This window comes from Choloepus didactylus, chromosome X (genome assembly GCF_015220235.1).
Source record: "Choloepus didactylus isolate mChoDid1 chromosome X, mChoDid1.pri, whole genome shotgun sequence".
In the NCBI taxonomy this organism is placed as follows: domain Eukaryota; kingdom Metazoa; phylum Chordata; class Mammalia; order Pilosa; family Megalonychidae; genus Choloepus; species Choloepus didactylus.
In genome coordinates, this window is record NC_051334.1 from 31,982,725 (window position 1) to 31,995,207 (window position 12,483).

At 36.1% G+C, this 12,483-nt stretch overlaps 1 protein-coding gene across 10 annotated transcripts in view; it reads right to left on the reverse strand.

Annotated features, from left to right (window-relative positions):
• DMD (dystrophin) overlaps positions 1-12,483 on the reverse strand; it is a 2,178,366-nt gene that overhangs the window by 1,510,649 nt on the left and 655,234 nt on the right. For all 10 annotated transcript variants that reach the window (XM_037821041.1, XM_037821045.1, XM_037821047.1 and 7 more), the window contains one exon: positions 10,006-10,155. In XM_037821041.1, the coding sequence (XP_037676969.1) occupies positions 10,006-10,155 (150 nt within the window). The remainder of the gene's footprint in view (positions 1-10,005; positions 10,156-12,483) is intronic.

Sequence of the window (12,483 nt, forward strand, 5' to 3'; positions counted from 1 at the left end):
TATTAATTTTTGCTTTATATACTTGAAGCTATTTTAGTAGATATATACAAGTTTACAATTGTTATATTTTGCCTTGCTTTATCCATAAGAATGATATAGACCTTAATGTCTGCTTTACTGGGTATTAAATTAGGTACACAAGCTTTGCATTGATGAATCCCTTCTGGAGTATTTGTTTCCATTCTTTTACCATCAGTATATTTGTTTCCTTATGTTATATGCATCTCTTATAAACAGTATATTCTGTATATTTTGTATATTAATTTTTTACTCTAGTCTGAATATCTCTACCTTTATATCCTTAATTTGGTGAGTAAATCACTAGCATTTATTGTGACTACAGATGCAGTTTTTCTACCACCTTGTTTTTTGTTTTATATCCATCCCACTTTTTTGTTTTGTTTTTCTCTTTTCTTGCCTTATTGTGGATTGATTGAGAGGTTTACTTTTTCTTATTCCATTTTTTTTTCATTTAATTTCTGGAAAGAGTAATATGCTCCTAGTGGTTATCCTTGAAATTGTAAACATGCAATTTTAGCATCATAAAATAAAGTCTAAATTTAGTCAATGTCTCTAGCCTCCTTATAAACAAGACAAGGACTGGTGAATGTTCTCACTGGTGAATGTCCACCCCACCAAGGTTATAGGGTTTTCTAATCTAGTGTTTTAGATCTAACATTATCAGTTTTAACCAGACAAATTAGAGATATTCTTATTCTTTTTATTCTTTTATTCAATCATTGTTAGGTTGTAATCAGAAGTTTTAATTCCTCATTCCTACTTCATCCAGGCTTTTCTTTTGTAATTATGTCTCTTTTTAAAATTCTTCTCATATTCTTTTAGAAGTTCTTGTACTAGGGGTCTGTTGAGATAAAACCCCAACTGTTTGTTTCCCTGAAAATATCTATTGTGCCCATGTTCTTAAGAGGTAATTTTGCTGGCTTCAAAATTCTAGGCTGACAGTAATTTTTTCTCGATACCTTGAAAATATTTTTCCACTTCTGGTTTTTGACCCCTTTGTTGTAATGAAGATGTCTGACGACAGTCTAAATTTCACTCCTTCATAGGCAATCTGGATCTGCCTTACTTCTCTGGCTGCTAATATAAGCTTCTCTTTGTCTTTGGTATTCTGCAATTTCTATTTATTTATTCTGCATGTTGTATTGTGCTTCCTGTTTAAGCGGATTATATCACTGGCTCTGGAAAATTCTCATTATCATGACAATATCCTTCACATATTACCTCCATTTACTTTATTCTTTTTTTAAGACCCTCCCATGAGACAAAAGTTATACTCCCTTAATTTATCACCCATATCTGTTGCCTTCTCTTTCATATTTTCTACATCCTTAATTTTTGGTACAACCTTCTGTATGTAATCTCTCAATTATCTCTAAATTGATTTTTCCTCAGCTATATACATTAAACATACACATTTGGTTTTTTAAGAATTTAGAATAATTTTAATTTTCAGTGGTTTTATTTCACTCTTTTCCCAATCTTCCCCTTCACATTTGATAGTGTTTTATTATTTATTCATTTTTTCATTAACATTTATTTCTTTAACATTTTTACCTACTTATTTTATATTATATGTCTGGTAATTCTAATATCTGAAATATAATATCTAAAGTTCTAAGAGAGCTGGTCTAAATCTGCTCTGTCTTCTCTTTGAGATGACTTGTTTTCTTGTGCTTGCGACTTTTTTTATTATGAGTTTAAATTTCACCGGATTTAATCTATGAGAATACTACACGTATTTTTCTTTAGAAAGTGTTGGCATTTGATTCTGACTAGTACTCGGTATACTAACAACCTGGAACTACTTTAATTTAATTTCTTGGCTTTGGGATTCCTTTAATGGTGGTATACACCCAAATAAGAGAGCCTCACAATACTTGGCCCAGATTTACACATTTTAAGATGAGATTATTATCATTATTCATACTATTACTTTTACACTCAGAACAGGAAGAAAAACAGTCATATTTTTATGTTGGCACCCTATGCAGACAAATAGAATATGCCCTGCCCATCATTTTACTGAGGATATAGCCAAGCTTTAAGTAAAAGCTCTGGTTTAGTTCCTCCCAATGGCTTGTGCCTGAGGCTTAAATTTCTCTTCTACAAAGTGGCTTGATTTGCCCACAATATGGGTTCTGAGCATTTGCTTGCAACCCCAGGATAATACAAGGCTCAATGTTGATAATTACATTACCTTTATGGCTTCAGCTCCACCCAACTGTTTTATTCTGTTTTGTTTTGTTTAGTTTTATTCCTGGCATTTTAGTTTTCCAGGGCTGCTGTCACAAATACCACATAGTAGTTGGTTTAAAGAACCAGAATTTATTGTCTCACAGTTTTGGAGGCTGGATGCCCAAAATCAAGGTACTGGCAGGATCATGCTTTGTAGTGTTCTGGTGGTGGCTTGCCAGCAATCCACAACTAGATCCCTGCCTCTGTCACATGGCTGTCTTGCTCCCTGTCTGTCTTTTCTGGACTGTCCAAATTCCTTCTGCTTATGAAGACTACAGTCATATGGATTAAGGCCCATCCTCATTCAGTTTGGCCTCATCTTAACGAATAACATTTTCAAAGTTATTATTTACAAATGGATTCACAGCCACCATACGAGGAGTTAGGGCTTAAACATGTCTTTGTGGGAGACATGATTCAATCCATAATACTTGGCCATTAAGGCTTTACACATACTTCCTTGCAAGCAGAATACATTTAAAAGTATAGTTGTAGGAAATTTTCCATCATCTAGGTGTTTTCTGGAGAGCATTTAAAAATATTTAGTCTGCCTTACCACTGGAAATGTAAGTTAGCTTCATCTTAATACTTGTAAAGTGAGCTAGTCTATTAAGTTTGATATTGTTTATAAATGCTTAGCACAAACATAAAATGAATACTCAATAAACAGTAGCTATTACTGTTATTATTATAGTTTGATATTTTCTAAGAAATAAACATATTGATGAAACCACAAATCATATTATTTTATGAGACAAAGTCTTACCAATAAAATTTTGAGCTCATGACTGATACAATATAATTACTTTCCTGGAATACTTTACAGTATTCCTTCAGTCTATATTTGCTCATTCTGGTCTGTCTGTGCTAAGGTAGATGTGACACCGAGTGAACAATTCAAAGTCATAAATACCTGGAATAATTAACGGGTCCCTCAAGTTGTCTATCAAGAAAGCTACTATTAAAGCAGAATTAACCAATTTAGATTTTGCCTCTTCTTTTTACTCTGTCTGATATTTATTGTCAGGTGGAAGAATTTACAGAAAAAATATGAAGTGATCAGAAATGAGCTCATTAATAATCTACAAGGAAGGTGAAATAATCAGTAATCAAGAGAATTGCTGAACATTTTCAACTTCTAAATGTGAGATTTTAATATTTAAGACTATAAAATGTTTTTTTTAATTAGTCAGTCCTAATTCTTTTAAGCTCATGTTTTAAGCTTTCCTTGAAAAATCAGAAACTAGTTAAATGCAATATTTATTTCTCACAAGGCAGCTTTAGTTTTAATATAAGCAAAGGATCACTGAGAGTGGAGATAGTGTGGTTAAATGGTCATGTGCCAGGCTCCAGGTACAAAGAGACCTCAGTCTAAATGCTCCATTGCCCTTTCCTAGCTTTGCATGCTTTGACACCCTTTCCATGCCTATAAAATGGGGATATAAAAGATCCAACATCATAAGGCTGTTCTGTGAGTTATATAAGAAAATGCATGTCAGACTGTTAGATCGGTGCCTGGCCCTTGGTAACTATTCAATTATTATGGCTATTATTATACAGTTTGTTGTACCACTAACACATATACAGTTTGGTTACTCTGGTGGGGAATGGAGCTTTGTAGTAAGTCATAAAAATGCATGATTTGGTATGATTTTTGGAGTTGTTTCCTGGTTTACTAACCATATTTCAAATCCTTACTGTGAGGAATAGAAAATATACTGCCATATGATTATGAAGAGTGAAAGAAGCTTCTTAAAGCAATGGAAATAATTTATTGCTTATCTGAATGCAAACTCACAATCTGAAATTAGGAATGGGATCTTGCATCTCTTTTAAATATTCATAGGCAATAAAATCTCTGGCTGTTTGATTGATTTAACAGGCAACTGAATGTTACCTTCGTTCTGCATAATTGCAGCTATAAGAAGCATTAGGTAGGCAACAACAACAACAACAACAACAGAAACTCCACAAACCTCTGACATGGGCATTTAACTGAGGAAAAAATAATGGGTTAAGGCTTATCTTCAATTGAAGAGGGTTCTTTATTCATTAATGGAAAAACTTTTTCTTCAACCAACAAAAATATTCAAGAAAATTATGGCTTAAATTCAGAATTCTTGACTATAACACTCTAATGAACAACCTGTTTTTTTTTAAATCAATTTTAAAACTCTTATTGTAATCACTATTCCCCCAGCCCTCCAGATAATTTATCCCAAGGCTCCATCTACATTGCATCAAAACACTAGACTTTTAAACTAAATAGCCAGTGGGAACCTGCAAATGATAGATCTAGCTAACGAATTATTAGGTCTTTCTCTACCATATGAGAGTTTCAAATTGATCAAAGGACTTGGATTATACCCTGAGAAGTAGGAAGGTCCTGTTTCTACCCATTGTTTTAATTAAAATCATATCTTTAAAAGTCACATCAGCTTATTGTAGACCAGCAGGACAGAATTTGAGGATATTGTCCCTGACATGATATGGGTCTCATCCAAGTTATAAAGCACCCAAGATGCTTCATTTTCATTGCCAAACAACTCTCAGATTATTACTGGCTAGACACATTATATGAGCTTAACCAGGACGGACAGTGGTTTCAGATTTATTTGTTTCAAGTTTATTTATTGTTACTATAGCATTCTGCTTAATTTATTATTATTTAGCAGAAGTGAAGAACTTTCAATTATTGAGATTTAAAGGACAATAACAATTTCCTTTTACCAATCTTCTGATGTTATTTAATTAATGGCAGTGTATTTATTCCATTTTTTGTCATATTGGAATATACGTGTCTGTTGTCTATCTCTGCCCTTAGTGGGACACTCACATATATGCATGCATGTGTGTGCACAAATACACACATACTCTCTGTCTCTAATTTCTTTGGTGATAGGCCAATAGTATACAACCCAGTAAAGATAAAATATGCTAATCATTTGTTGAATACATACTATGTTCTTCACACCATAGAAAGTACTTTCCATGCAATATCTTATATTTTGCTCACAAAAACCCTATGAAACCAGGTCTGTTATCACCAATAAGGAAATAGAAGCTTGCAAATGTTACTTTGGACACATAGTAAGTTGTAGAGGGAGTTCCAGTTATTGGTTTATTGTCCTGTTTGTGATAATGGAGCTATTCTTCTTTTGCCAGCTGGCATGAAGTTAAGCTTTGTCAGTGGAGGGCACTGGAGGGACACTGCAGGAGGAAGAGGCTTCTCTTCCTGGTATCACTGTGCTTTTATTTCTTTTGTGTTCCTGTGGCTCTGGGTTTGCTTGTGGAACATCTGCCAGTGGAGCTCATCATCCCTCCCTCTATGGGCTTCAGCAGCTCAGATGGTTTCTGACAAGTTCTGTGGGTGCCCCAGAGGCATGTTCAGTTGCATTCTCCATGAACAACTTCCTCGAGCCTGGGCAAAGTTCCCTCAGGTTCAGCAGCACCTACTGTATATAGCTTCCGAAGGAATTCAATGATGCCACAGCCAGCTTCCCAGCAAATTGAAGAACATCTCCCACAGGCTGCTTCCATGCATATTTGGTTGGCATCCTACCCCAAGATTCCCTTCAAACCAGCTTTAACCCACTGACTGTGGTCTAGCACTGGGTCAGGGCAACCTAGAGAACTTCTATGCCATCTAGCAGGTTGCAAACACACTCTTTCCAAAGAGGTTTGAATCCCAGCCATGGAAAGAGCCCCTTCATTTCCAAGTGTGTTCCTTCCATGGGTAGTACACCTCAGTCATAAGGTATTCTTTGGAGTTCCCTTCTATTCTCACTTAAAAAGTAATTCCCCATAAATAGTTAACATTTCTTTATATTAAACTTTTGCTGTCCAAATTATTATGTGGTTTCTATGCCCTGTCTGGACCCAAATCCATACAAAGCATTATTCCAACCTAAGTTTCTCTGCTTTAAAATCTTGTGCTTTAATAACTCAGTAGAGTGGGTGTTCAATTATGGTTCAGTCTTAATTTGAATTATTACTTATTTTGTGGAAAGCCCAGGTTCTACATCACAGAACTTTGGAAAATAAATACATAAGCAATTCTTGTTTTAATAAAGGATTGCAAGAGAATGACACTGATGAGGCTGATGCCAAGATTAGGTTAGAGAGTTCTCTGTTCCTAAATATAGGATAGCTGGATGCTGAACATGATTAAAGGTTAAAAATTGGACCTTTTAATAGCTTGGACAAAATCAATTTTACAATGTGACTTTTGAATTTTTACTTGAAGTGAAATCCCTAACCTGACACTCACATTCAACTAGAAATAAAATCCCCTTCCAATTCCATATCAAAATCTAAACTTAAATGACTTTTGAATTCATTGCCACCTGGGATTATCTACTTCTACTCATATCCAATGACAATGCAATGATTTAAGAAGGGTGAGGTCCAAGAGACTGGTATGCCCTTTTTTCAATCCCAATCCTTTATGTTGATATAGCTAAAAGATGGATAAACCACCCACCAAAGACTGTGGCAGGACTAAAAAGTGGTTGGAGGCTTGCTGCAGGTATATTCACAATGATCTGCCCCACTCTCACCTGCCTCACTTCAGGATGGGAAGGACAGGTTCTGCTACTCAGGATTTCTTTATTTCACCTCCTGTATTACCCCCTTTGTGCTTCCAATTAATAAACTTTATCAAACTTCTCCCACATTTAAATAACCACAGGTTTCCTGCACACCTCCCTGGCTTAGTCTTTTCCTTTTCCTTCGAAGCCAAGCTCCTTACAAGGGGTAATACTCACTTGCTTTCCTCCTCCCCTCCTATGTATTCTGTGATCCACTGTCACTACGTACTCTCTCTCCTCACCAGAACTCCATAAGACGGCTCTAGTAAAGATCATCGGTGACGTTCTTCTTCAGCCTTCATTCCACCAGACCTTTGTACTGAATTTGATATTTGTTTGATGACTCTTCTTTATAAACAGCTACCTCTTAAGCGTCCTGGTTTTAACATGGGTTTCCTCTTACCTCTCTCACCATTTTTTCTCATCTCCTTTGCATACATTGTTTCCTCAGCCATAATATTGATTTTGGGTGTGATTCCTAAGTTCTTTCCATGACTCCTTTACACTTTGTTTATCTGGGACTATTTCATGCACTCCACAGTTTTAACTAGTGTGTTGTCTGGAAAACCCCACATCTGTGTAACTCCTCTGGATCAGTCTCTTTAACTCCAGGACTGTGTCTATCTTTTACTGGATTATGGGCTATTCCTACATGGATGCCATATAAGTACTGCTGCAGACCTTGTTGATGCCCTGCCACATAACCTCTTAGCTCACCTGAGTTCACCTGCAGCTGTGGTGGCATGTTTCTGCTAGCACTTCTAGATTCCTGCCTTAAGCACCAACATCTCCCGATTTTACACCAGTAAACTGCACAGAAATACAGGGAATTTTACGCCCCCAGGGGAAACCCTCAAACAACGAGGGAGGAAAATTAGTGGATAAATACCCTAGCTTCCATTAGCTCAGTGGGATACTTCTGAACATGTTCTACAATATTTGAGTTCTATGTGATTCCTTTAAATTTCCCAGTGAGATACAGCCCAGTTGCCCACAGAGGAAATTCACTAGTTATCACCCCCTTTACCAGCTTTTCTGCCTTTCCTTTCCCACTATCCCCATTCCCTCACTTGTACTTGTTGATATCACCTCCCAAATAAAGTACTGGCAACAAAGCACTTGTCTCAGGGCCTGCTTTGGGTGGTATCAAACTTAAACAGGCACTTCATGCTCAATGTCTGTAAAATGCAACATGTCATCTTTCACCTTCAAACTTGCTTTTTTTCTTGCTTTCTCATTTTTGTTTTTGCAAAAATACCAGATACCCAGTCACCTACACCAGAAACCATATGTCCTCCTAGACTTTTTCATTTTCTCCGTAACCTCTCACCACTGCCCTCTCCATCCCTCAACCGACCTAAAAATATCACTTTCTTAATTGGTCTCACTCCCTGTAATCTCACTAGGTCTTAGGCCACCTACTTTTCACAACCTCCTCAGAGATAACCTATTTGATCATCACACCTCTCTTCTCCCACTGCCTCACGTTTTGCACCCTTTAATTGTTCCCTGAATAAATGGGTATAGTCCAGGCTACTTGTAAAGCATCGATCTCCCTCAGAAATCTTGCTCACCTCTTCTTGTTCGAGTTCACCTTCAGCCATTCTCCCATTTTTACTTTATGCTCCAGAAAAACCAAATGGCTTGCAGATCCCCACATATAAGCACTCTCACACTTCCAACCCTTTGAATGTATACTTATCTGTGCCTAGAATTGTACCCCTACACTTGCTCATTTGGCTACCTCCTAGTCTTATTTTAAAATGTAGTTCAGAACTAATCTTCTCTAGAAAAGCTACCCCAAATGCCTTCTTACACAAACCCAAATAAGTGGGTTCTCTTTTTCTTTGCTTCTCTAATCCCCTGGGATAATTTTTAACACAGCCTTTTGTACTTTATATGGATATTGGATATTACTTGTTTCATGTCCTGCACACACTAGGAAAATCAATGAATCTTTGCTTAACTAATCAATGTCTATCTGAAGGACAGGGATATTGTCTTACTTATTACCCATTTTAGAACAGTGCTTGACTGTAGTAGATGCACTCAGTTAGTAGACATGGAACTAAACTTCATTATGAGATAGGATTTCTTCTTGAAAAATAGTTTATTCCTGATTTGGAGAATATGTGCAAAACATCATTTTTTAGGAGAAATAAGTTATTTTGTTTTAATTTTTATTTTAAAAATCCTGCCATGGTGTGTGAACTCTAAAATATGAAAACTACTCCATTATATGTATAAATAAGAACTATTTTACATCGTTTGAGAAGAATAAACAATATCTGTGATACTAAGAGAATTCGATGATTATTGACAAATTATATGTGACCAACACACAAACACACATACGTGTGTATGGAGAAAAAGGGGGGGATGGAGTTGAAGATACACACACAGACATGTCAATCTTGGGTAGAGAAAAGAACTCTATGGACAAATAAGATCTGGCTTTGAATACTAAATTAACTATTTACTATCAACCCAGACTGCTTTAATTTCACTTTAGATTGACTACACTTCAGACAGGCTTTTCCCTGACTGCAGGCCCCTGAACTCCCTCTCACCCCAGCCCTGATACTACCTAGGGTGTAAGAGGCTCCTAACTGGATGGTTCCTTATCTCCCACTTCCTCCCTCATGGCCCTTACAGACTCCAGGTGGCCTAATTACTGCAAAGGAAAACATTTTCAACCAAGTAGTCCTAATCACAACCTCAGCAAATTGCTCACCCACCCCAGTGATCAACCCACCTACCATCTTTCTGTGTTTTTCCACTAACCCACCCCCAGTCCTTAAAAAACTTGTCCTTTGTTTCCACAGAATCGAGTTCCACCATCTCTCCTCTATCTAGAGTTTCACACTGTGGGGTATAGGGTTTTGTTTCTGGTTTTTACATTAGTCTGTGTACCTGAGAAAGTTACTGTACATGGTATGTCTCAGTTGCCTCATAAACACCTTACTTTGCAATGCATTTTTAAGGTAAAATGATATATACATGCAAAGAATTGAGCCAGTGTCTGGCATTTAATAGTCACTAAAACCTGGAAGCTGGGCTTATATTTAAAGTATTCCTCATTTTATCTAAGAGGCCTGAAAGTACTTGCTAGACATTTATGGCAATTATTTAAGGAAAATTTTCACCCTTATCATCATACCTCTTCATGTAGTTCTCTCCAACGCGAATTAAAAGTCTCAAGTTCCTCATTGATTAGTTCATCCATGACTCCGCCATCTGTTAGGGTCTGTGCCAATACTCGAATCTGATTCGGGTTATCCTCTGAATGTTGCATCAAATTTTCAAGTGACTGAAACACATTTGCAATAATTACTATTTCTCTTCTTTTTCTACAAATAATGAATTAACACAAAATGCCCGGTATCTTCTAAATTACATAAAATTAAGTCTTAAGCAATTTAAACCAAAATTTAATTGGGACACCAAACCATGAAGAATTATTGTTATTAAAAAAAATATGATGTTGCTCTATGTGAATCTGCTTGAGCTTGTGGCAGACCTTGTGGTCTGGGCACTTAAAAAAAATCACAACCACCGTCTTTATGTCCCCTACCATAAAAACTGGAACATTTTTATTATTCAATTTAATGTTATACGATTATTCAATTTCTCAACTACTCTTATAACTAGTGATAACCAAGTGACACGATTCTGGAGGTATATCTAGGTAGAAATTCATGAACAGTTTTCCTCCACAAATACAAAACAGCATGGTCTCTCAAGAAGGAATCCCCTTTGTCCTCCACACTTTTTCACACATACATAGCCTGGAAGTAGAGCAGCCATATTTGGACTGGGAGGCAATAAAAAATGAGGATAAGACACATCATGTTCAGTAAGAGAGAGTGTACCTGAGTGTTTCCTCAGATGATTGAGCCATCGTCATCACTGGCCAGCCTCCCTCCAGTCTTTTTGTGGTGAGGCAATATAACTTGATGAGCTTAAGCCACTGTCTAATTTTCCGTTATTTAAAACAGTCGAACACATCCCTAACTGATATACTGCTCAAAAGTAACCAAGTTGCCTGGCTATGTCATACAGGGAAACAAATCTCAGTGTCAGGTATAGGCATGCAAGATAACAAGTGATTCATTATCATCTTACTGGACCTCAAGCATGTATTTAGAATAAGTGATGGGCATTATATTTCTCTCTGTGCTTTTCTTGATTCCTGTTTTTTTTTTTTTGATTGTGCCAAAAATATGACTATGACCTCTAAAATATTTTAAAGGCCAACACATTCTTGAGTAGAAAAAATATGTCATCATCAATAATTTCCCCTATAACATACATATTATTATGTCTAACATACCTTAACTTTACAAATCTTTATTTTAATGAATATTTATACATGCTAATTTAAAAGACCAGGTGGATTAAAAGCAACCAAGCAAAACTAAGAAATCTATTACAAAAATCTTGAATTAGAAGGAACCTTAGAAGTCATTTAGAGACATATCTATCCTTGACAATTTGTATTCTAGCCCTTTGCTTCTCAAAGAATAGCACTGGACAAGCACCGCTGTCATAACCTGGGCTCTTATTAGAGATGCAAATTATCAGGCCCCACCCAAGGCCTACTGGATCCAAATTTGCATTTCAGCCAGATAACCAGGGGAATTGTATGCACAAGAAAGTTTAGAAGCACAGGATTTGACTAGCCCCATCTTCACATTTCAAGAGTTAGGGAATGCATCCTTACCTTTTAAATATAATGAAGTACCAATTGTATCTAAAATAGTTTTCTAATACCATCTTGAATGGCTTTTTACTGATTAGTCATTAGTATCCTGATTTTCTTTTTACTTTCTCATTGGCTTTAATTTTGCCCTATACTACATACCAACCATCCAAATTCTTGCAGACCACCATTATGGCTCATCGATTTTTTTTCCTCTCCCCTTCTCTTTACTCTCCATTACTATCTCAAGTCCCCCACCCCTATCCCCTACCTGGTCATTCCTCTCTGAACATACCCTAGATTTTCAGTGCACCTCCTAAAATTTGCATTGAGAATTTAACGTGGTACTCTAAGAATAATATGGTCTTTTCAGAGGATAACTGTTTTATTATATCCTTTATTCTGGCCACCATCCTTTTATTAATACGATATAATTTTGCCTTATCTATTTTGGAAGATGCATCACACTGTTGATTCACAAGAATGTTTGGACAATGAACATCTCTGAATAGGATAGAGCAAAGTTCCTCAGGTTTTCCAATTCTTTTTGGAAATCAAGAAGTTGGAAAAAATGATCTCTAAATTTCTGCTTTGACATTATAGGATTCCATTTCTATAGTGCCTAAACAAACATGTTACATTTTCTTCGCATCTTGGTTAATTTATGCGTCTTATTTTGGCTGATTTACACTTGGGCTACACTACATACTGCTCTATGTACAACTAAAAAAATGCTAAGCCCAATATATAATAAAATATACAGAGCATGAATGATAAATTAAATGTCAGAAGTTAGATATCACACCTTATATCTACAAACTCCTTACTTTCTACTTCTTAAAGATTTCCAAAATAAAACTTAAAAATGTATTAAACCTTCCATGAAGATTTAAAGGTATACTTCCAATATCAAAGCATGTTCATTTACACCTCAAA